At 32.7% G+C, this 27,117-nt stretch overlaps 1 protein-coding gene across 1 annotated transcript in view; it reads right to left on the bottom strand.

Moving 5' to 3' along the window:
* Positions 1-27,117, bottom strand: part of LOC129225314 (agrin-like) — a 338,344-nt gene that overhangs the window by 15,504 nt on the left and 295,723 nt on the right. The window contains 8 exon segments of the mRNA XM_054859904.1: positions 912-1,015; positions 4,935-5,168; positions 8,700-8,738; positions 8,824-8,905; positions 15,653-15,959; positions 18,947-19,058; positions 23,388-23,405; positions 25,295-25,541. Coding sequence (XP_054715879.1) covers positions 912-1,015; positions 4,935-5,168; positions 8,700-8,738; positions 8,824-8,905; positions 15,653-15,959; positions 18,947-19,058; positions 23,388-23,405; positions 25,295-25,541 — 1,143 coding nt within the window.

Here is a 27,117-nt window from a genome sequence, read left to right as displayed (position 1 = left end):
AGGTTAAAATAAATATGAATCATTTGGGAGATATAACCATCCAATGTTTAAATTAATTTCTTTATTAACAAAAACGTTTCCGATTCGTTCCATCGCGCTTCTATAAACCATGCTCGCCACAACTTAATTACACACAAAAAATTTGATCAAAATCGTTCTAGTCGTTTAAGAGCCTTATGGTGACAAACATCCGCACAGAAGATTTTTACATATTAAGATAAACTATTGCACCTACCACTATACATAATGATACATAAAAATAAAGATAAACCGTCCAAGATTTTTTTTAACGCACGTAACTACTTAAACGTGCACGTTGCGCACTAACGCAGCCAGAAATTCCTTCTGAAGGGGGTTTTTTGGTCACATCAGTTATTACACGCGTATTAAGTACTGTATTAGGATTAGCAACAATGTTAAAACTAAGACCCCTGGGGGTGTATTTATCCCCAAACCCCCCATTTCTCTGTGCCACTGACGTTCCGCAACGTGAATTGGTCGTGCAGATGACGATGATTTACTTTTATGCGTTAGCCAGCCAGATCCCCAAACCAAACCAAATGTGATTTTTAATGGGGTTTCGTAAAAGACAGTGTTTTTACTCATCATTGTCTACAACATTGTAAGAAATAAAAGATCGCATCTGTGATGCATTACGAAAAATTGACAGTGAAACACTCCAAAATGTATGTTAGATGTGTGTCGCTGTACGAAAGGCACACACATCGAACATTTGTGAGTGAAAAGAAACTTTTATAAACAGTTTATCTTTTGTTTTTAAGTATCATTTATAGTGCTAAGTGTAATAGTTTGATATATACATAAATAGAAATATTTAAAACCGGAATATTCTTTTGTGCTAACCCTGTATATTTCCTGAAATTATTTACTTAGTAATTTCTTCTCCTTACCTATCCAGTAGACACCGTCTGTGTTGAGTTCTGTGGCGCCTGGCTCTGACGTGTTACTGATAGGGGGATTGTCATCCATTGTTAATGTTCCATATCTCATATTCCTATTAAGAGAAAAAAATCTTTAAATGCAAATACATTTTTAATGCAAATAAAATCAATAATAAATCTTGAACATTAAAAAAAAAAAAAAAATCTAGATTTTGAAACTGCGTCAACATAGAACAGTGGTTCCAAATTTGGTCCCCATGGACCCCCTTGGGTTCCGCCCCTGTCTCCAAGAAGTCCATGTCAACTAAAAAAAAAATATAAGGATGCATGAAATGCAAATATGTGTCCGCGCACCCGAAGGACCCCGTGTTTAATTAAGTTATCAGTAAAACTCGTGCATTCTGTAAGTGCTGTAGAGCACTACACTATTTTAAATAGGGATGCGCTGATAAGCATTCGCCGATTATAGACTAATCGGCTGTTGATAATCGGCCGATCCAATTAATGATCATAATGATCATTTTAATCCTACCCATTTCTCCATCATCTTTTTCACTTATAATTTCGACTTTAGAAATACAGTCGAGCTCGCTTTTTAAAATATCGGTTAAAAGAATATCCCGCCTAATACAACACAGTTTTAATGTACCAAACCAATGTAATGTGTTATTTTTATTCCGGTTAATGGAATATCCCGCTTCTTAGAATATTTTTTCGTGGCAAAATGGCTATTCCATTAAGCGGGTTCGACTGTAGTTGATAGTTTATTTCTGAGAAAAATCTGATTTTTCACTTTACTCATTTTCCCAAAATATTTTCAAAATTTCTTCCAATTCCTTTGAGCCAATTTTCATATTATTTTTACAAAATTACATTATGTTAACTAGACATGCAAATCTAAAAATATTTGGGGGTAGCCTGCAATCAACAGGCTAATTTAGGAGCACTTAAAATTTAAATTTCGTTTTAAATTATTAGCAGCCATTAAATCTAAGACTTTTATTCTCTATAGAAATTATAAGGTTCTTAAACCACTTTGCTAAAGGAGAAAAGTATCGACACATGAAAAATTTTGCAACGTTGTATGCATGTGCATATTTATTCAAAACAGAAAAAAGAAAATAACATTGCTTCAAACATCAGTTTTGAAAAAATAATAATAATAAAGTATGTACATATTTTTTAATATAATGATATTTAATATTAATTAATACTTTGTTAAATCAAATATTAATAATTTAAATAGTAAGTTGTAAAATGTATGATGTAATCACATCTATAGTTAGAAGGAACAAAATACCTGAAAAAAAATTGTGTCGTCAAAAGCTCGGATGAGAATATCATACATAAACTTATTTTCCTTTAATATTTGTTTATGCTCTGTGCACTTTCATATTACATCTCATAGTAATGTTTGCAGAAAACTGCATGAATTTATTGTTATGAAATGTATTTATCACAGTTTCTTGCTGATGGTATGCTTGAAAACAATATTTTGGAAAAAAAAAATTTTTCTGGCGATCGGCAAAATTTTGCAGATTATAAATAATCGGCAAAACTTAATTAAATCTGTCTATGTATAATAAGAAAACAATGTTTCACATGCGAGAAGAACGAATCGCACCAAACTAAATCTTTGCTTTAAAGTTGGAGCGAATAAAGTTTTCTCTTGCTTTCTCTTTTTGTGGAAAAAAAAAAAAAAAAAACCTTCCTTTTTTTCTTTCTTCAATATCCATTGATGCTATCATATGCGATTTCATTCCCGACAGAATAAATGCCTACAATGAACGGTCAAGGAGAGTTGTTATGGTTACTTATGAAATGTGTAAACTATCGTATTTTTTATTGCTTATTTCCAAACTATTTCTAACATACATTCTTAGGATTTTATTTTACATACGCTAAAAATCCTAAAGCAAAAACATTTGTTTTCTTCCCTGGGTGTCTTGTGTGTGCGTTTGCGTGGTTTTTGAATTCCAAAATTTTTTTTTTGTATCGAAGATATTAACTTAAAGTAGCTCTTAATATATACTATTTAACAATGCTGTTCATTGGACAAGCATTTTGTACATTTTTAGAGCTTGTTAAACAAGTATATGAAGAAAACTTCTTGAAGTTTGACGTAGCAGAGTATCTTCTATCAATATAAAACAATGACTGCAAGGATTTTAAGTGTTGATCAATGTAGTCAATTAACAGAAAAGTTTTGATAATTTGTGCAAAATTAAAAGTTGTTAGAATTTTTCTAAAAATGATTTTTTTTTTGGAAAAGTGTTGTCGTTCTTGTTATTGTTGAGAATATAAAAATCTGACGGAAGAGTGCCGATAATGAATTCTTTCGTAACTGTCCCAATTTTTCCTGTAATATTCCACGAAAAATCTTTTCTATTATGTCCCGTCAAATATTATGTCTTTTGTACATAATATTTGACGTTTTGTTTGTTTGTTTGGCATTGATGCGTTACTGATACATTCTTTTTGAGCATCTGGATTTAAAAAAAAAAGTCTATTATATATTTAATCATTGATAAATATTTTTTTTCGTTGAAAAAAGGGTTTCTATGCATTGACGTGTTTGGCAAGGATTTGCTGGCTTTGTGCTTCATTAAGGTTTTCTTTTTTTAAAAGTTTTCTTAACTTTTTTTACTCATCACTCCACTTTTTTCCTCCATTGAAAATGGGCTTCTATAAACAGTAAAATCCCGTTACAACGAACTACAGGGAATCAGTGGAGCAAATATTTTATTCGTTGTAACGAGAATTCCTTCTTAAAGGAATTCAAGTTACAAAATGGCATTAAATTGGGAATGAAAATTTATTTCCTTGAAATGGATATTTCTTTGTATTGCTATTCGTTGTATCGGGATTTCACTGCAATCTCAAATGACGTGTCTTGCAGTATTTTCCAGGTGGTGTGCTTTACCAGCGTTTTCTTAATTTGTATTTTCAACATAGGGGCATGATTTTATTATTTTTTAAATTTATAGTAACGGATTTCTTCTCGTCATGTTCCTTTTCCTGTCTGTTTTGTCGATACAGCTTTTTTCAGAATATTTTTCAAAATTACTATGAGGCTTTTATTTCTTTCTTTATTTATTTATGTGAAGCAGTAAAACCTTTCATTCACTAAGATTTGATATATATATATATATATATATATATATATATATATATATAGAGAGAGAGAGAGAGAGAGACTGATAGATGTCCAACAATTCCTATATATTCACGTTTGCTTAGCTCCCCGGCAAGAAAAGTGACACCACTCAAAATTTCGGGAAAAACGTACTAGCCATTGATTTAAAACCAACATTTAATGCTCTTTTTTGCCACAAAAACAGCTTTCATAACTGATGCGCGGTGGCGTAATAACAATATCCTCATGTATGTAATAGCGAATTCACTGATCGAGTGACGCTCTGATGTCATCAACACTGAATTTCGAGTCACGGCATGAAAGGTTGATAATGTTTTTTTTTTGTAATGTTTGACATGCAGGGAATTGCGACGAGGCTGAACTTGGTCCGGTAACTTGACTGATTTACTGGTAAGATTATCATTTTAGGAATATGAAGAAACAAAAGAGTGGAAAACAATGAACGCTATCTACCGGTGTTCAGAGTTAATTCCCTGCAGTCAAGGTTAAAATTTGAATCATCAAAGTATCACTAAACAGGCAATTGCTTTGTTCAAATGTAGAAGCAAATTTTCACCCGTCATACCTTGACGGGCGAGTTTCTCGTAATCAATAGATCATAACTCTCATAAAAACTTTTTTAAAAAAATCTACATTTTAGAATGCATTAATAATTTAAACAACAAAAACTAACCCATAAACATCACATCATAATTTTTTTGCACCTATTGCAATATTGACTAAATCACTTAAAACTGCAGTTGCGCGAAGCTGCAACTTTCTCTGATGCTGTTTTTTTTGTGTTGTGTTCCTTTTTCTGCCGGAGGGCTATATAACATTGTAATATTCAATAAACCCAAGCTGCAATTGTATCATAAAAGCAATAGTTCATTTACCTTTCTATTAGCGCTGTATGCCACCTTGAATCATCAACCCTATGAAGGCTAGTGATTAAAAGTGGCTCTGTTTGCTTCCCAAGATTAAAACTTAATTGTGCGTGACCTTTTGTTATGGCCAGTGCTAAATAGTCTCCGCGGATTGTCGCTCCTTTATTAGTCCATAGTAAAAGGCCTCTAGCTTGGCTTGTCCGAAAGGTGACTTCGATATTCGTTTCGCGTTGTCCTTCTGCTCTGAAATGTAATGAAAAGAAAAACATTAGATAGCATGGTAAGATTTACATAATAAACTAGTTGCCACTCGATTTTATGAACCTCTAATTTACGAAAACTTACGATTTTACGAACTCCTAGTTTACGAAAACTTACGATTTTACGAACTCCTAGTTTACGAAAACTTACGACTTTACGAACCTCTAATTTACGAAAACTTACGACTTTACGAACATCAAATTTACTAACGCGTACGGTTTTACAAACAGTTCACCAGTTCCAAAATGTCTTTATTGAAACAATGCTACACGGTTTTTCGAAATCTTGATTTTCTGAACTTTTAAAAGTTATCCCAAGCAGTTCGTGTTCCGTTTTAACCTGCAAGACCTTTTTTTTCGCAACCGGTAGTCCTAGATATATACTTCCAATTGCAAAAATGTTGAAAATCAGTTAAGATATTGAAAGTTTGAAGCAAAAATAAAAATTAGTCAAAAAATACGAAATTTAACTTTTTGTACGGGCTCTAGGTCCCCTAACTCATATTTAGGGAAATACTCTCCATTGAAAAACAATTCCAACACAAAAAGTTTGAAATTAGTTCGACCAATATTCACCGAGATATAAAGCGCAGCGTTTTTTGATTTACACCACTTTTCACTCGCAGTCAATAACACTTTTTGGGGAAAAATAAAGTGGTTAACAAGTGTTTAAAATTACATGTGTACATAGAGTGTGATTTTTCAAATTATTCGAGGTTTTGTAGTGTGTTTTTGCGTATCACGGCATAACATTTGCATTTATTTTTGAATAGCAATGAAATATAATACCTTGTTTTTCTTACTTTGACGACCTGTCATTCTTCTGGAAGAGCGATAAGTTCCAATCTCATCTGTTGTATGGTCCCTTAAAACTTTAAACTGGAATATCTCCTTGAGTTTTGGTCGCACAAATGTCAAGTTTTTTGAATTAGTAATTGTTTTCAATGAAGATTATTTCTCTAAATATTAGTTAGGGGACCTAGAGCCCGTCAAAAAAGTTAAATTTCGTATTTTTTGAATCATTTTCGTTTTTGCTTCAAACTTTCAATATCTTCACTTTGCATCTGATTTTGAACATTTTTGCTACTGGAAGTATACATCTAGGACTAACGGTTGCGAAAATAAAGGGCTTGCAGGTTAAAACATAACACCCTGTATATAAACCCATAAATAAAATGCATACCTAAGGGTGAAATTTTAAAATTACTTAAAGCGCATAAAATGAAAAAATAGCAATAAAATTATAGGAAGTTGTTTTGGAGTTACTAATGACCCTTTTTCAATGCAAAGAAATGATTTTACCGATAAAAAACTCATCTAATCACTGTAAAAATGATTCAGAAACGTTCCTGGAAAATAATGGGCAGCTGATGTGCCCAATTTCTACCAGTAACATATCTTGGAAAAATCAGGAACGCTTTCCGCTATAAGTCAGTAACCTTTCTGAAATTAACTTTGAAACTCGACGCAGACGTGTGAAATCTGCCCTGTTAAAGCCAGTTATGTCTCTAGAACCGTCTAGAAAAATTAAGTAGGTTTAGTGTACTTGATTAGAACCTTCCTAATTTACCAGGAAGGCTCCATAAAAAACAGAGCGACCACGGCTATGCAAGAAGGAACCAAGCATATCTCTTGCTTGCAATTCCTGCCTTGGAAAGCTATAGCTATAGCTATCCCATTGACATTTTTGCTCTCATTGGGAGCTTAGTCAGTCTGGACAGGCCGTAAGCAGCATCAGGCCAATACACTTAATAAACACGCTCGTTCAATCTTTAAACTGGTTGCTAAAAATATTTTCCACAACAGTGAAAAGTCTGCACGCGTGCAACTTGTAGCGATTCAGGAAACTTTTTTGTGAAGATACTTGTTTTTACGGGGAAATAGGTGAAAACGTTGAAATCCCGAGACGTTCTACGGAAATAACCAGTAACGTTTCGGAATTTCTTTACAGTGATGGTCTCGTAATCAATGAGATCATTTCTTTACAATGCAGTCCGGAAGTTCGTGTCTGCAATTTTATAGCTGTTTGTTTATTTTTAAATTGGTTTAATGTTCATAAATTATCACACAACATTTACTTGTGTATATAGTGCTTGTGAATCGGATCATTTCTTTGTTTTGTGGTTCTGATCGTTTTATTTTGCTTGTGTATGTATTTTTGAAATCGCACCTTTAGTCGCTTATTTTCACAACTTCGAAATGTATTTTTCTTACTGCCAAAAATTAACGGGATTCTTTGAAACAAAGAGTAAAATTGAAATTCTGCAGTAAAAGTAGAAAACGTTTACGAGTTCATTTTCCTGAAACGTACGGTTAGTAAAGACTAAAAATATCGCATATTATTCCAACACTAATTATGATGCGGCTAAATCAATAAAAGAAATCCGTGTTGTAAAGAGGAAAGATTCTTTCACATCGAAATTTAGCTTTTTGACAAGGAAAGAGAATAGAAATTGTTGGTTTATTGCTCATAGCCTATCAATTTTTGTTTGTCTGAGTGTAAATACTCTTATTATAATAAAATGTACAATGGTTAAACTTATCTTTTAAACAACTTGGACACTGTCATAATCACACTATGGGTTTTAAAAAATGTTGAAAGAAGGAAAGAAAGTTTAAATCAGATTAGATTTATTTGTTGAGAAGCTGTGCATTATATATATATATATATATATATATATATATATATATATATATATATATATATATATATATATATATATATATATATATATATATATATATATATATATATATATATATATATATATATATATAATCTGAAAACATTACTATATATGCAAGCTTTCATGCAGCATAACTTTTTCAGTGAACTTTGACACCTAAAATGCTTTCTAAGAAACGTAAAAAAAAAAAATCCATACAAAACCAGAATTGTTGTTATTAATTGTCGAAAACCTAAAGAACGAAGAGCAAAAATGTACTCTATATTTTCTGCCCTAACAAAACAATCATGCATATCAAGAAATGGAGTTGTTTCCTTCAGTCAAAAGTAGTACGTTTAGTCACCAAAATTGATAGAAGGAGCAAAAAAAAAAAGAGCTAGAAAAAGCTTTTACTTTCCCAACAGTTATTTTTTATTTAATTTTTTTTAAATGTCCGATTTTGGAAATAAGGCGTGGTCTTTATGACGTCATAAGTGATGTACTTTGACGCGCTTCTCCTGTACCTCAACTTGCTGCCAAGCGCGTTGTCATAATTTGCGCGGTGCTCTAATGGTATCAGTGAATGGCATTTCATCACTTGTGATTTCATGTGTAAAAGCGTAAAAATAAATGTTAATATGCACACCGATTAAAATAATTGTTAAAAAATACTAAACTTCGTCATATTATTTAAAAAATGGGTAAATCTTATGTTTTTAAGCATGTTCTTTCAGAAAAAAAAATCTTTTAAAATTTCGAAAACAACACCATTCTAATTAGCTGAATAAATGATAAAAACAAAGGGAACCAAAAGAATATAAGACTTGTAGAATTCAAACAGATCTTACGAAGAATCTTTTCCATGATACATTCTTTCTCCTTTCCGCCTAAAAAAAAAGAATGGATTCAAATTTGCATTTAAATGTACCTTAAATTAAAACCGTAGTCTTTCAACAGGAAAGAGTAACTTACGCTGCGAAAAGTTTCAAGGAAAAGCTTAGAAACATGCTACCATCAAAAGATACTGGACGTTCTAAATCTTCTCTTGCTATGCCTGATTAAAAAGGAAAATAACATAAATCTTATTAGGGGAAAATATATAGGTTTGAGAAAATTAGAAACTAAGAAAAATGTTAGTATTAAAGGACTGGGAAAAATTTAAAATACATTATAAACAATACAATGATAGCATTTTTCTTTTGTAAGACTACCATATAACTGTTCGTTAAACACAATTAAAACATACATCAGAGACAAAAGCGGGGTTTTCCCATTATGGTTTTTTTCAACTCGCACTTGGAGGATCATTTTGATGTCGAAAAAAAAAGCCAAAAACTCGAAACGACCTTCGAGATTTAAAAAAAAAAAAAAAAAAAAAAAAAAAACCTGTTTTTTTAATTATTTTTTAATAGTAAAATTCAAAATTAATGAATGGTGATATTTTTCCTTATTCTAAAGAACAAAATACCTGAAAAACATCATGGCCGTAATTTTTAACCGGCTTTTCGTTTAAAAATCATGACCATGATGTTTTTTCATGTGTTTTATTCCTTAGAATAAGGCAAAAAATCACAATTCATTAATTTTGAATTTTACTTTGAAAAAAAAATAAAAAAAGGTTTTTTTTTTGAAAGCCTCAAACGTCGTTTGAGATAAAGAGCTCAAAGCTTGGATTTTTTTTGTTTTATTCGAAACTAAAATAATCCCCCAAGTGCAAGTTGAAAAAGCCGCAAGGGCAAATTTCCCATATAAACCCCGCTATTGCCTTTATTGGGAAAATTAGTGTAATTCCGGGAGAGATTAACCGTCATGTGAGATGGACCAGTTAGAAATTTCTTTAACGTGCCTTTCAATAGATGGAGGAACTATCTCAGTCAGAATCAAAAAGACATTTTGTAAAGCGTGCTGTTGTTTGCTTCTGAAAAAAACATAATATCTTGTCAGCTAAAAATCATTATTTCTTTTGGTAAGTCGAATAATTTTTTACATGGTTATAATTATATACTCTAAGCTTTTTTATAAAACGTAATCTGCCTGATTTTGGTGCTGTCATGTCTGGTTACATATCGACTTCCTAATAACCTAAATTGACGACGTGAAATCCACAGTAAAGGATTAGAGGGGATTGTACGTTTTACCCAATCAATAGGGAGAAATGGACTGCATCTAGACGGGAGATGTGGACCCTATACAACGCAGAATTTTTCGAACATTTATTTTGAAAGAACTGAATCTATAATATTGAATGGTAGTTTTTTTTTCTGTTTTTCGAATGTGTCAACTACCTATATTAGAAGAGGTTCTTCCACACGTGGATAATGCACTGAAGCTTACTTAAAAATGCTGTTAACGCAATCTATGAAAATAATATGGGCGTAAATAAAAGGCAAAAACTTTCAGCTTTCCTAAAACTACTTTAAAATAAGAATTGAAACTCATAAGGTGCTGCAGGACCTTTATCGGTACTTGGGTGTGGCAATGAAAACAAATTGTGTTTTACACATACAAAAAATACACATCCTGTGTTTTTCACATTCCAGAGAATCTCTTGGTACATGTTTTAGGAATTAGCTGAAAAGATTAAAGATATCTCCTACTTTTAATAAAAAAGCTAAAAGGCTGGCAATGACTGGTTACAGAAATAACTCTAACAACTGAAGTTTTATTCATGTTAAATTTCAAATAGTAATACTTGTAAGCTCAATATTAAGTAGTTTACTTGTAAGAATGTGTATTTAATTCTCATGTAGTGACAAGAATACATATAAATATAATACATATAGAGTATTTCTCAATTTTATTGTGTTCCGTCTCTCCCATTCAAATTGTCCATCTCACCTGGACTACTTCGGATGAGATGTACCGTATAGAAAAAGTTTAAGAAAATCATAACAGGAGTTCCTTTAAAGATATAAGCTTCTACAGTAAGATTTTTATAAGAAACATCATACACTATATGTATATACAATGAAAAGTAAAATATTTGTAAATGTACAGCTTTTAGAGAACGAAGAAAAAAGGTGGTCCATCTCTACCGGATATTACCCTAATTTCCTTAATGTCAACTATTTGACAAAACGCTCATAAATATTAAAATTAACCTCATCCCCCAAAACTTGCGACCGTATATATGACTCTTGCTTCTTATCGCCACCTCTAACACCTATTAAAGTTTGTTCCAGTAATGATGGGACATCTTGTACTGTGTGGAAATAATTCCAGACATTTTACATTAAAAAGTACTGGAATCCACGTTTTTCCAGTGTAGGTTTTGTTGTAAAATCATATTTTACTGTAAAATTTTACTGTAAAAAACTAAGAACTATGTCACTATTTTCCCCAAATTTGAAAAAAAAGTGTTTCAAACACTGGGGTTTGAATCTGTCATTATCGCCAACATGTTACTCATTTCGGCATGCTAGCCACTGTACTGGATGGGACTCGGGGAGGAGAGGAATTCGAGTTCCTCTACGTAAACCACGTGGTGCAGTTACTATAGTGCATTCAAGGAGAAATGATAGAAGTAAACAAACAGGGCTGTTGTTTAGAAACAACATTTGCCACTTTTATGAATTACTCGTTCGATTTGGCGATTTTGCTCATGAACCTTTCGCTTATCTTATTGGCGCTGTTCTCAACATCCGAGTGCCAAACGAACAACGGTATCGCCAAGTGTAACGTTGCTTTGTTTACTTAAACTATCACTTCTCACTAAATGCACTATAGTGCAGCCACCGCTTACTTTTTTCGGCAAAATTAATTTTTCTGTAGTGTAAGCATTTCATTTTACTGTAATATTTACTGAAAAAGTTCCCTGAATTCTTAATAGTGATACATATTTGGTTCGTCCTTTGCGGCCGAGTGAGCAACTGCGTTTGCACATTTGGTTCAGACGATGCGATAATGTTTCGATTACTGGTTGTGAAAATATCTTTTTCAATGCAAAAAAGAAAATAAATAAATAAAAGTCTTGTGCATGTTAAAACATCAGATGCATTTTTATCGATGTCTTTTTATCCATATTTTATAAATTTTCAACTAGAGAGGAAAGATAGGTCGTGTGAAGGGCGATGAATATTGTTAAACTCGGAGCTATAAATTCAGAGCTATTAATTATCAAAAAAAAAAATGAAAAGAAATCTTGATTGAAAAAAAGATTATAACACTACATATACAAGATATATAGCTAATTATAATAAAAAACGAAGTGCTCGCAAGTTCTTTTTTTTTTGAAAATATTGGCATGAAAATAGTAACATTTCAGCAAATAGAAGAATATATATAAATAAATTAATATCTCAAAATTAAGAAACATTATTTTATAACCATCTTCGGGGACCTAAAAAATACCAGTGATTTTACTTGTTTTGCATTAGCTTAAAAGATGGAAAAAAAATCTGTTTCTATGAAACAAGCAACACAATTCAAATAACGATTTTTCGTCTACTCAGCTTATTAAAGCCACAAACCGCTCATTTATTTCATCGAATAATGATATGAATAATTAAGAATTGTAACTTTTCTTTAAAGATTAAGCTTTTTACACATTCTACAAGAACAAAATGCAGTTTCAGAAAACAACTACTTTGTAATGTAATGTGCTTGTTTAATTAATCGTCACACTTTTATACAATATGGCAAGTTTAATTACACGATGGCGGTTCATCAAGATTAAGTATCACTCCAACATTCTTTTAAGTAAATCGCGTGAAAACTTTGCAGAGATTTCATTTAGGGAAAGCTATTTAAGCTGAGAAAAAAAAATGAAGATGAATAATGATGTATTGTACATTATGTTCTTAGAAAAATGATCCTTAATTTTGATCTAGAGGAAACTGAGAGCAGGCAAATTGCATCTTTTCATTAAGACTAAACTTTTTGCCTCAATAATACGACATTTGTTTGGAGTTTCAAACCTCACACTACAAAATATGGTCAGTTGAAAGTGCAGGATAAGTTTATCGAAAGAAATGAGTGTAAGTAGATTACTTAGTGATCAAGTTGATTTAATTTTAAAGGCGTACCTATGATTGTTGTTTTAAATCTAACTTGCAACAATTGATCATTTGTCTACAACATATTGTGTATTTATTTATTTCTCTGCACAGTGGAACCCGGATTTTACGTATTCTGTTGGACTAATAAAAATGCACCAAGCGGAAAAACGTAAAATTAGGGGAAAATGTGTAATGTTTGAAAATTGATACTTTGTAAATGGACTAGTAGAGAAAACCTGAAAAAATTATTTTACCTATATATTTATTATACAATTTCACGTTCTCTTGTAACAGTGTTTTTTTTTCTTGCAAATTTGCTTCTTGGTATGCATTTGCAAACAAAAGTTGCTTGAGTTTTTATGTTTTGACAATAAGACGAAACAGAAAGAATGCCAGAACGGCTTCAAACATCAAACAAGAAGTTCCGTCAAGAACTAAACGAGCCTACTTTCCCACATACTCATACTACTTTCTAGTACCTGATCAATATTCTCAAAAATAGCTAAAATCGCAAATTGTTTCAAACATATTTTTTAAATATTTTAAGCTGATTTCTAGGAATAAAATACTCCTCACTCATCTAAATAAATAAATAAATAAATAAATAGATAAATAAAATAGCAGCACCTTTTAAACAAAGCAGCTAATACACTTTTTTCCATTAAAAAAATTCTTAAACAGCTTTCAAAACGAAAAAATAATAAGCTCATCAAAATAAATACATCATATAAAAAAAAATCGTTTATTTTTCCCCTGTAGCCAGAAATAACTTTTTAAATGAGTTAATGCTCTTACCAAAATAAATAAAAACAATAAAATGTCAATTTAAAGAAATAATTTTCATTGTCAAAAAAAAAAAAAAAATCGTCTGCGCATATCTTTATGTAGAAACATAAATGACTTCGAGTTTATTCGCTGAAAACTGAATACCTAAATTAAAACTTTAGCATGAAAATAAAAACAAGTCATATCAACAATAAGTATTTCACATAAAACCATAGCTGCGGAGTCGGAGTCAATCTCATTTTGAGATAAAGGAGTCGGAGTCGGAGTCAATCTCATTTTGAGATAAAGGAGTCGGAGTCGAATATCCAAGAACCGGAGTCAGTCATTTGTCCTCCGTGTATAAATTTTGGCCAAAGCTACGAAGTTAAAGTCGAGGAGTCGGAGTTTGATTAATTGTCGGCACAGGAGTCTGAGTTGGAGTCAGGTGCCCCTTAATTCTCGGAGTCGGAGTCTGGAGTTTGGCGTCAAGAGCTATTTCCAACAAAATTTGTTTGAAGCAAATTCGCCTTCAAGTACGGAATCTACATTGACTTTCAGTTTCCCCGTAGGCGCTAATGTTAAGGGATTTGAACTTTTCAAAATTGAACGGAAAATTGTTCAAATCAAAAAGATATTTTATATACAAGTTTTTCATCAAAAGCATTTTCCTACAAAGTTTGTTTGAAGCAAATTCGCCTCACATTTCGGAACTGCCTTGAATTTCCCCGTAGGCGCTAATGTTAAGTTTTTTTGAACTGTTCAAAATTGAACAAAAAATATTTCAAATTAAAAGTGAAATATATGAACGAGGTGTCCTCGCCGAGATCTTTCGATCAAAAAAGTTTGTTCAAATCGGACTATACATTCAAAAGTTATTAGGGGGTGGGGGGGGGGGGGGGGGGGACAGACAGACAGACCGACAGACATTTTCCCCCATCTCAATACCCTACTTTCCAATTTTTAATTTTTCGATATTTATTTAATTATTTTATTTATTTTTGACCTTTTTTTTTTGTTTTTCGCGATATTTTTGAGATGCATTAAGCCTTCTTTCATGTTTTTTTCTTCTTTCTCTGACTTTTACTGGGAAAGTAGGCTAAAAAGCAAATGTATCTTGATAAAAAGACCCAGAAGAAAGCAAACCATGTAGAGGGAAAATGATTGTTTTCTGGTTTATTGAAAACGTATTTAGCGGATTTTCCAAAAAAAAAAGGAGTAACGTAAAGCCAGAATATGTTGACATTAACGCCATAGCAGTTTTCACGGGCCTTTAGAAAATGAGGTCGGAAACGTGGTAAGTACGAAACGGTTAATGTAAAATGCTGGTTCCACTAAATATGCTTTTATATGCTAATTTCTTTCAAAGTGTAAAAAAGAACTATTTTACTACTCATAATTTAAATCAAGATGTCTTTCGCTTTTTTAAATTTCCAAAAGTTCAGTCGTTGATATTAATCAGCGTAAATGTACCGTTTCAAGAATTTTCTATCACCCCTCCCCCTTCCTAAGGACAGAATCGACCCATGGGGGGGGGGGCAAAAGATCCCCCCAATGAATTCCTTAGCATCAAAGAACATCTGTGCCAAATTTAGCACAGATCCGACGTAACTTATAGATTTGTGTGATACAACCCTCTCCGTATGGAGTATTCGGCCCCCTTAGGCAGGTGAAAACGCCCTTACGCTAATTTCTGTGAATCAAAGCACCTCTGAGCCAATTAGCAAACTAGATTTGCAAAAGAAAAAAAAAATGCCCCTCCCCTTTCCATAGGGGGACAAAATTTTGTAAATTCCTAAGCATCAAATCACCTGTCTGGCTAAATTTGGCAAAAATCCAGCGTAAACTGTGGATTTATATATGAAATACTCACACTTACGGCCATTCTTATACACTGAAATCCCGTTGCTGAGAATACCAATGCAACGAAATATCCGTTTCAACGAACAAAATTTCGATGCCCTGAAGTTTCTTGTACCGGGATTTCACTTCACTTATAAATGTGTATGAATTTTGTACTATGTCAGTGGAAATATAATTACGTTTTTCGCATCTTGTTCCCCAATAGTACAAAGGACATCTGCAAAGAGGCACATTCAACTGGGGTATGCAGATCCCATCGTTGAGGCACTGGGAAGAATTGTCGCAGGGGGGTCCCCTGTAGCGGCGCACCCCGTGTGACCAAACAGCCCTGGACATCAGCTTGTCCCAGATATCTCCATTGATGCTGATCCTCTGGACGGCTCCATCGAGTCCCGCGCTCACGCCGGATTCAGGGTTGACCATCCCCTCGTTTGGCACCCCGCCAACGTACAGATTCTGTTCCAAATTCAGTTCTGTCAGCGAAGCCTGTAGAGAGGGAGAGACAGAGAGAGATTCGGATAATTTATGCGACAAAACTGGTTTACATAGTCGCGTAGAGATGCGGTGGACAATGGGATGATGTTCTGTGTGCGGGGAGGGGGAGGGAGGGTTGGTGTCTTTATTACGCTCCGAGAAATGTTTGGATACGCTGGATATCCTGGAAGTGTGAATAAATTTGCACTCGATTGATTTAAATGAATCAAGGAAAGATCGTTAATGATTTCGTGTCTTTTTGATTTTCACACTGCATGTGCTTCTTTGATTTAGTAGCATTTGAACATTGCAGTGAATGAAGATTTATGTGATACCACTTTCTAAAAATATAATATTGCTTTTTAAACTCTTAATCGTGATCTTTATGAGAGAATAGAAGTAATGTAAAAACGATGAAATATACTTTAGAAAGTTATAAATTTCATAAACAGGAAAAGCAATAACAAATTTAAATGCCAGAGAAATTTTCTTCAAAATATAATAGACAAAGACACATTGTTAAACAGAACTAAAATTAAATGCGTTTTTCTCGTGTCAAATTTGTATGACAAACGCTCAGACATATTATATTACTGCACAAATTGGTTAATTTTCTAAATTTTCTTTAAACAATCTGTAAAAGGGAGTAAAATTTTAATGACGTACTTGTTGTCGTTTTATTTAATATTACTGAATATACTCTAACAAATACTGAGAAATTCACTATGTTTTGCCAAGAAAATGCCTGATAAACGAGTATTATGTTACTTACTTAAAAATATTTTTAAGATCTCCACAACTTCGAATTCTAAAATAACATCCAAACTCTAACTATGGATTTGTTGTTTTCCACTATTTGATGATAAGTCTTGCGAACTTATTTTCTTTACTAATAATAAAGCTGAAAATCTGGATCTCTGTCAGGATGTCTGAATGTCTGTAAAGTGCATAGCTCCTACACCGTTAGGCCGAATTTCACGAAATTTGGCACAAAATTAGTTTGTAGCGGGGTTGTGCACCTCGAAGCGATTTTTCGAAAATTCTATTTTGTTCTTTTTCCATTCCAATTTTTAAAACATATTTACGAGCAAATTATCGTAACATGGACGAGCAAACTATCCTAACGTGGAAGAGCAAACAATCATAACGTGAAAGAGCAAACAATCATAACGTGGAAGAGCAAACTACCATAACATGGGCAAAATTAACATAGCAAATTGGCGAGAAACTCATCATCCATTATTTGTAAATATACGGGTGAACCAACTGACCTTTTAATTTTCTGCTGCGGGCAAAGTAGTGTGGATACCGCTAGTGTAAAAAAAGTGAAAAAAAAAAAAAAGCCTGATTTAATAAAATTACCAGCTGCGTATGAACAGCGAAAGCTGACCTGATTAATTGTACTCTTTTTAAAAATCATAATATGAATTCTGAGTAATTTCAGCATGTTTCAACTACACTTGTAACACACTGCCACATAACATTTCTCATTAACAAAAATTAAAGCAATTCACTCGACCTTTAGAAATATTTACGCCGCATTGCATAATCTTACACACGAATAACATATGCATATTCATAATGCTAGTTCAATATCTGCACATATGTTTCGAGTGTTCATAAAATGAAAACTAATTTTTAAAAGAAAACTGCTTGCCGCTCTTTAGGATTTAGCATAATTGTCAACAGTATATAATTAGTCTTTAGAAAAATATTTTACAGCAAAATACAGTAAGTAAACACTCAATGTGTTTGTTGAATGTTTTATTGCATTCATATGAAATTGAAGAAATATAATCAGGCATACTCCAATTGTAAACACTTCTCTTAACAAGGTTAAAATTCAGTAATATATTCAGTAAATTATTTTAATATGAGGAGATAATAAGATTTGCCTTTATTTTTGTTAAAACGTTTATAAATATTTTCGAAAAGTAATACGACGTTTTTCAGTCCCATGCAATTAATTTCGCTTATATATCTTACTCCATTTCCATTTTTGAAATGAAGGACTACAATTGAAACTGGCAGTTTTGTTGAAAATATTTTTAGAAGTTCTTAATGCATTTAAGTAATTGATCTGCTCTTTAGAGCGTTTAATTTTCTAACAGCAAAAATATTGATTTGGCAGATTAGGTTGTATGAAAAAAAAAAAAAGATGAAATGCAAAGGGTATATGAATAGTTATGGCAATGGTTAAGAGTTTTGTGTTTTAGTTTGAACTGTTGCTGAACTTAAATGTTCCAGCTCTAGTTCGCAGAAAAAACTAATTCCCACGTTATTAGAGCTAAGAAATTGCACTTTCACAGCTGAGAAATTCTTAATAATTTTCAACCATGGTTTATATTACTTTTTAAAATAAACTGAAATACGTTTTGTTCGTGAACTTCTAAGCAAGATATCTAAAGGCTCGTAAGGGAACAAGGGCTACAAAAATCCATCGGTGTCTCTTACCACTGATTCTCGACCATGTGTCAACACATGTATTATAATCTTTTTTTTAAACTGCATGTCATGACATAACTCATTTTATTTTTCAAACAAAATAAACATAATAATGCAGATTTTTTTAAATTCCAAATAAATAAATAAATAAATAAAATAGATAAATAAATAAAAAATAAAAAATAAATAAACATATGGTACCCAGTATAAAAACATCATACTTTCGATGAATATAATTTACTAATTATATGTATTTATGTATGGGACAAATTGTAGAATCAATTTGTTCTAATACGACATTTTCCTTTTAAAAACATCATTCAAGACACGTACAATTTAAAACCTATCAAAACTACTCATCTAAAACTGTACCCAATGCAAAGAGAATTTTCTTCTTTCATTCCGACAGCGGCAAAATCCAAACTGAAAATGCTAGCCATATTTCAAAACTTGAAAAATTTCCCCGACGCGTTTTGTTCGTAAACTCCTAACCGAGCCATCTAAAGGCTCGTAAGGGAAAAAGGGCTACAGAAAATCCGTCGGGTGTTTCTTACCACTGATTCTCGACTTGAAATATCGCCGTCATCTACTTGCAAAGTGCCATTTTTCCACAGGCGATTTACCTTCACAGAGTGCCATTCATTCAAGGAGACGGGAGCTTGGCTCCTGGAATACAAGACAAAACAGACTGTAATCGCCGCTGTACGGAGTATTTTAAAAAGAATTTGGCACACTTAATCTTGATTTATTTCCAAGTCGACACGCATATTTCCTTTTGAAATTTCAGGACATTTAGATATATGTTTCCTGAGCATTTAACTTTGACTAAGTATTGGATAGTTTAAAGAAAATTTACACTTAAGAATTGCGTTTACGATTTTGAGTTTCGGAAGGGCTGTTTAAAAACTTTCACCTTTTACCAATTACTGAAAATATTTCTAACAAGAAATATTGCGTGAAAAATAATTTTGAGGCAGTTTAAAATATTAAACTCGTATATTATTCCAAGAATAATATTTTTTATCACTTAGAGTTGTTTTATACTTGTAGTAAATGTAAATATTCTTATATTAAAATAGCTACATATGTTTGGGGAAGCCGTATAATTATATATATATATATATATATATATATATATATACTATTACAACATTAAAAAGAGCTTTTCCGAAATGTCAGAAATATTGTACATATTTTTTACATTTCGGACACATATTTATTTTTTCTTTATCAACTTTTTTATTTATTTGTTTATTAAAAAGCAATAAGTTACTATAACTTAAAAAATAACTAGGTGAACACCACACATTTTTTTTTTTAAGTTTCAATTAATGCCTTCAGAAAAAATACATTTTTTCTTTAGCTTGTGAGTTAAAAAGGTAGTTCCAACTAATTCTAATTAATCGTTCAGCATTATTATATTGTAGCATTGTCTTTTTTAGGCAGCATATTTAACGTATGAACTAAACTACCAATCCTTCGAAGTACTACATTGACTGATAGCACTGCGGAAAAAAATCCATCAGCTATAAACACATGTAAAAGGTCATCCCACAAAAAAGCAGTCATTTTGTCCTTCACGTGATAGTTCCTATATTTCATTCAAAAGTAGTACTTTTAAAAAATAATGACAAACTTTTTTGCTTTAGCAATCACACATACATTTGCACTTTCTTAAGCAACAAAATGTTGTGCATTACCATCCTAAATTTCATGAAATATATAAGGCACCACGCGCGGGAAAAATTATCACTTTCCGTGGAATTGTCCTACGAAGATTTCAAGTTTGATTTGATGATTATTAAACTCTTTGTTTTACTTTTAAAAGCACTTTTTTTTTCATTCCAGATTACGAAATGCAAAAATATGTGTTCTACGCGCTAGATTTTTCGAAAAACAAAGCGAAGTTCGTAGGAAGCATGTAAAGAAACGTTTGTGTCATCTTCTATACATATAATAAAACAAGATGGTGGTGTGTGTGTGTGTGTGTGTGTGTTTGTGGCGCGCATCCTGGGAAAACGGTAAGGCCTAGAAAGATGAAATTTGGTACACAGGTGCAGTTTTTGCTGAAAATGTGCACCTCAGGCTTCGATTTTTGATATTTTAATTAGAAAAAAAGTTATTTAATGTTTTATGTTATTTTTAGCATTTTTTAGTACTTTTGACCTCACAGATCCCGAACCAATCACGCCAGACGGATATTTTTTGTACTATTGTGTAGGAAATTTAATTTTAAATATGATGAATGAAAAAAATTTTGAAGATAGAGCAATTTTTGTATTTTTTATAGATTTTTGAAAAAACCTTTATTTTGCATCTGTTTCTGGGTTTAGTTTTTTTCGAAACCCATCCTGCGACAAGTATTTAACCCTCAATTCTAAAATTTTAGTTGGTAATAGTAAAAACATTCCGCCCCCTTCAGAAGAAAAAAGTTTTGAAAAATACGCAATAGTTTTTTTTTTACAATTTTTTTAATGGCAGAACACAACGCGCGCTGTTCGCTTGCCGGCTGAGTTCCGAGTTTACCTCATCACGTGATCCAACTGAAATCGTTTGCCTTCTCTTCACCTTTTTTTTTTTTTTTTTTTTTTTGCAAGCGCTACTTTTTGAACACTACGGGGAACATAGAGCTTTTATTTTTGAGGGCTATTTTGATTAAATAAATAAAGTCCGCGATTTTTTGCATGATGTTCGTTTCTGTTACGAATTGGCGGTTAGGTTAGGTAGATACAGAGATAGATAGAGGTTGAGTGGACAAAAAATGTTTGTTTTCGAATTAATACTTATATAAATAAAAAAAGATTGTACTGTCAGGAGGTAGATATGCGCAGATCGTATAGATTGATAGATAGTCAAATATAGAGTTCGATATAGCAGATGGACAGCAAGAAAGAGGCATGCCCGTCATTTAAGGAATTTCAACGGGGTGTCAGTGCCCCCCCCCCCACACACACACACCATGACTTTAAAAAAACAATGCCTTCACATAAAAGTGGAAGTGCTTTTTGTTATTTTTCGACAAAATTTGCATGAAGAGTACGTCGTTTGTGTCTCCCCCTCCTTTAAAAATATTCCAAACGACGGAACTGGAGATAGATCTAGAAAATATTTTATTCAAACTACTAATGATATACATAGATATAGATTGATTGATACCGCCACGAAATTTGTTTAAGCAGCCGCCGAAGGCGGCAACATCGGTAAAAAAGGCGAATGATAATATTGAGAAAAAGGAGAAAAACATTGATTAATACCGTCGCTAAATTGTCTAAGCAGCCGCCGAAGGCGGCAACTCTGGCGCAAAAAGGCGAACGGCGTAAAAAGGCGGACCAGCTGGTCGCCGCAGGCGGCTAGTACTAAATAATATTGTCGCTCATTAGACAAAAACAGCTGTATGAGGTCAAAAGTTGAAAGCAATGTAGGAAATAGTCTGTAACACAAAATAATATTGTACCACAAGCAATATACCCACAGCCCGGTTATCCCATCCAGAAACTGCTGTTTCGTCCTTGTTATGGACTTATCAGTCTGGAATATTCAATAACCAAGCTGGAGGCAGATGCCATCTCGTTAAAACTGAGATTGCCTATAAACTGGTAGAGAAAGTAAATTTATTTCACAAGCGAGAGTTCGCAGCCATGGTGTGGTTCAACTCGCTATATATTTAAAGCCAAATCTTGGGTGCTAAGCAGCAAGTTACTGCCCAAAAGGCCAGGGCTAAATCAGAACTACATGCAATATACCGACAGGCCGGTTATTCTTTTTCAAGACCACAGTTTCATCCTTGTTTGGAGTCCAAACAAGAACGAAACTAGAGTTTCTGGATAGAATTTATAACCGGGTTGTTGGTTTTTTGCATGTAGTTCCGTCTTAGTCCGTCTTAGGGTGATAACGAACTGGTAAATATGATAGGTTTTTTTTTTGTTTGTTTCTTCCAATTGATAGCAGAGATGTTCTGTGCATTTCAAGGTTTAACTCAAGGTACATTGCTGCCCTCCACGATTAAATGACTTATGGAAGCGAAATCATCACCTTTATGTGCAAACCGACAAGAAACAAAGATAATCGCCGCTATCCCCATCAAGCGCAAAAATATTACAAAACACTGAGAGCATAAAATAACAAAAAAAAAAAAAGCTATTTACAGGCATTAAGAAAATGCAGCGGCACTTTGAAAACATCACACACATCACTGAAGCATTAGATGCAACATACATGATGTAAAATCCATTAGAGAACTCAAATGCATCCATTCCCGTAATGATTTTTCAAAATCGATACAGGAAAGGATTTAAAAAAAACCTCTCTTGTCAAACTTGGAGACGGAGTGCAATCGAAAAGAAATTTCTCCCCTATGATATTTTAGTTAAAAGGTGTCACTTTTTTTAAAAAAAAGGAAAACTTAAAATAATAATAATAATAATAATAATAAAGTAAAAGATGTTTTTGTGAGTTTTTCTCCACAATAGTGTTCAATAATATGCCAAGTAACTGAAATTTGCTTCAATCGAAAATATTATTTGTTCCTTTGTTTTAATTATCTTTTCAACAGAAATTTTAAGTAATTTCATATTTTTCATCTTAGAAAGCTCGGCTTTAAACATTTCTGAAATATACATGCAATTTGTTTTAAAATCAAAGTGTTACTTTTATCACAAGGAAACTTTTTACCCAAGCATATTTCATCTTTCTTTTATATCTAGCACGTACAAAATAACCCAAAAGATTCTTAATAATTTTCGAGCTTCAAGCTTCGACGAGTTTACAAGTTTTCAAATGTAATGAATAAGTTGGTCAAAAACAAATGTCAGAAAATTGTGATGATTTAAAAATAAAAAAAGAAAAAAAAATTGCTTAACTCTGAATCACAAATCTAAAAAAAAGTACGGAAACGGTTTATTATCAGGAATTTGATGTTGCTACAAACATTTTATGCACACGGAGTTAAGAGATTTTTAAAAAGAAAAATGCTATAAATACTGATACAATTATTACCTTATGCTGACAACTCCTCTGAAATGCATGAAAATAAGAAAAAACATGTTACCTAAAATAAAACAAAGAAAATATATATAATTGTGCTCGTGTTTGTGCATATCTTTTAGCAAAGAGAAACACAGCTTTTATTAGCTATTTCGCATCTCCCGTAATTTAGACAACTTTTCTTAATGTTTAAATACTTTTAACAGTGCTTGAAAGTTAATGATGCAAGTACGAGCTTAACGCATAAATTTAGAAAAGATTCAGTAACCTTTTTAAACTAAATCAGCTGGAATTAAGAATTAAGGAACTGTGAACTAATTATGATTACCTACAAGGAAACTGTTTTGCTTCATAAATAGCATGCTAATTTTTTTCTGATACGGTCTACTAGCCAAGAAACTAATTTTCTGCAGCGAACTAATAATTACGGAACTATTTTTAAAAAACAAAATCTTGTACATTTTTCGACAACACATAACTAGGATTGCTGTTAAACATTCAAAAGACGGGAAAAAGGCCTCAGGCTTTGCAAACGAAAAACAATATTACTAGAAAGAAAAACCCTAAAAGAATTTTCAATAACGTTCACGATAAGTTCCTGTTTGAAAGAATTTTTATGGATTTAAGTATAATGAAGAAGGAAACACTCCGACAAAAAATCGCAAACATGAAAAATACAAACAGCTTTTGTTTCAAAAGCAAAACTTAAAAAAAAATGTACAGCTTAGATTTTTTAGTAAGCTTTCTCAAGTCAAAAAATATGGAAAATGTAGAAGAAACAGCACGACAGCTTCTGAAGTAAACTCATTAAAACTGAGACTTTTTGCCTCAAACAACATTTTCATTATTAACACTTTGCCTATACCACTTACGTAAGCGAATTCATAATCAAATGTAGATTAAAGAAAAGATTTTTCAAGAAATGCATCAGAAAAACTTAATTAAACTTCAAGAGAATCAAAATGGAAATGAGATTTAAATTAAAATCTGATCTTGAAATTGGATACCTTCATTAGGATGTGTGTACTTTGAAATTTATGATGTTTTAAATTGCAATTCAAACCTATCAAGCGCTTGGAGCAGAATTAAAATGTAAAAGATTGTAACATGTGTAATTAATTGAAAAATGTTGTTTTGAGTGTAATATGTAAACTGCGATTAAATTAGCAGTTTTTGATAAAAATTTGATGAGTGAAACAAATCGATGTTTGCCATATGTTAGCGTTACACTCCATTAGGTAGATTTAAATCATAATAAATAAAGTAAAATATTTAGTGCATTCATACATAAAATTTAGCTATTTTTGACTTATTATGAGTTAAAATGTATTCATGTTTGCATTCTGGTTAAGCAAATTGATACAGTATTTTTTGTATCCATAAGTTAAAGTCTCGTTTCTCTGTAGAGCCGTCTTTTTCTTTCTAATCGGGTTGCGTTGGATACTTTATTTTTGACACCCAATTTTCACCTAGATTGAGGCACATGGGCTATTTTCGATGCAAATTTAATTTTGCCAAGAGAGCTCGAAGCCAAACAAGTGCACGAGGGATCTTGCACATGTTGCATAATCATACGGCATTAACGTAATTGATTTTCCTCGTCTTGAAAATCCACCGACAGGACACAGGTTTGAACCTGCACCTTTGGGCGAAAGACGCCAACGCTGAACCTTTTCTGATATTTAAGTTAAGCTCTTTATTTATATTATTAAAAGTATTAGTAAAACAGTAACCGTCAAATATACAAAGTCATTTTAAGCCGAGAAAAATTGAACAGCGATTTTATTTTGGACAGACATCTCAATTTCATGATGTGACGGAAGTAAGCTGTTTCGTTTTAAAGAGTGATCAAAATTAACTGCAGTTGTCACTGTAGCAAAAGTAATCAAGTTTTGTAGTAGAATATTTTGAATACTTACGAGACGGACGGAACAGCGCTGCCAAGATCAAACCGGAAGTCCACGTACCCATCTGAAATCGTTATCGCAATGAAATCACCTTTGCCTGAAGATTGCTGTCCGTTGTACAAAACAGTTCCTTCTAGAGAGCGAGTCATAAACCACACTTCAATATTGAATGCCTGTCGGACATTAGATAATGTTGGAAATTCTAAATAAGACTGTCCGCTGAAATCAGGAATGAATATACTGTCTATATCTTTGTTGGCTAGAATAGAAGAAAAGGAAAAAATGACAGCTAAGAATTGATAAAGATATTGTAAATAAAAAAAGAATTAAAAGATAATGCATTCGCTCTGCTTTATGCCAAGTTAAAAAATTTTATGCATAAAAATATATTTATATAATAATATTGCTATTAAGCAATTTTGCGTAATTTTTTTGAATGTTTAAACAGGGTTGCCAACCTTGGAGAAACTATTTGAGAAACATCTGTGATGATTTTGACGAGCAAATTTAAAATTTTGAGGAGCTGATCAGTAATGTATAAAAATATCTATAAAAGTAACTAAAACCACTTATCTAAAATTGTTTTATTGCTTTAATAAATCATTTTTAAGCGCGAGTGTAAAAGTAATTATCTCCAAATCAATAAAACAGCTTTAAACACTATTTCAATCTTTGAGTATAAGCATCTTTAATCACACTATTTCAATCTTTGATTATAAGCATCTTTAATTTCTCATATTTACATGTTCGTTATGATAAAATAGCAAAACTTAAGCTTGAAAACCTTTGGTCGGGAAATGCGGAGCAAAAGAACTTCTTTGCGGAGCCGCGGAGTTTCGCCATTTTTGCGAAGCGACTCCGCAAAATCCGGGGCAGCTGGCAACCCTGGTTTAAAATTATATATATAATTAAAATCTGTGCACTTCTGGCTGTGTATGTGTCTATCTGCCTTTAATCTTATCTCGTCAGGACTTTTAGCTTTTCCCTAGTCGATGCAGGTAGCGTTGGATATAAGATATCCGGAGGAAGCAATTCCGTCCTAGCTCACCCCTCAAAATTTTAACGTGCCAGAAATATGAATCAAAAACCATACCATTCAAATGTAATCATACCAGTAGCGTCAAGTTTGGCGACATTTATCCGGTTTGGTTGCCAAATTTGGGGACGAATCACCGTAGCCACCAAATTTGGCGAGATATTGCGAAGTGACAAGTGGTAAGGGGATGAGCCTCCTTTGTACACCCCCGAAGGTAAGGTTTATGCCCAGCCGCCGCATGCGGTGAACGGGGGCTGGAGAGCGAAGCGAGCATGGACATGAGTACGCTAGACTATATTACTACAACCTGTGCGAGTCTCTCTCTGTGTGCGTGGCTTTAGCCCTATAGCCTCTACGCTGTAACTGTCTACCAAGTCAAAACAGGTACCGTTAGATGTAGGGCATCCATGGGAACCCATTCAGCCCAGTTTCATTCCTACAAACCTTAAAGGTTCGGACATCCAGTTTTAAGGATTTCCTGAGAATATCCTCAACCCTTTCGATGCATTTAATAGAATAACCCCTTTGATGCACTGGAGGATATTTTGCGGTATAAGCACTAAAATCATCAATTGTCACACGCCGCAGCTGGCATTGAGCCACATAGATAGGGAACGGTGGTCAGCGAGCGAAGTGATTAGGAGGCGAAGCCCGGTAGGTTATGATAATAAAGTATATTAGTATTATGATTTTCTTACAACATTTTAAAAATAGGGGCAATGGCAGTTTATATATGTATAATTTTTGCATCATGTTAACATGTTGGATTTATTCTTGCAAAACTCATACTTCAGCAGGA

This window comes from Uloborus diversus, chromosome 6 (genome assembly GCF_026930045.1).
Source record: "Uloborus diversus isolate 005 chromosome 6, Udiv.v.3.1, whole genome shotgun sequence".
NCBI classification, from domain to species: Eukaryota; Metazoa; Arthropoda; class Arachnida; order Araneae; family Uloboridae; genus Uloborus; species Uloborus diversus.
The sequence above is the reverse complement of the archived record's forward strand: the minus strand, read 5'-3'. Positions and strand labels throughout refer to the sequence as shown.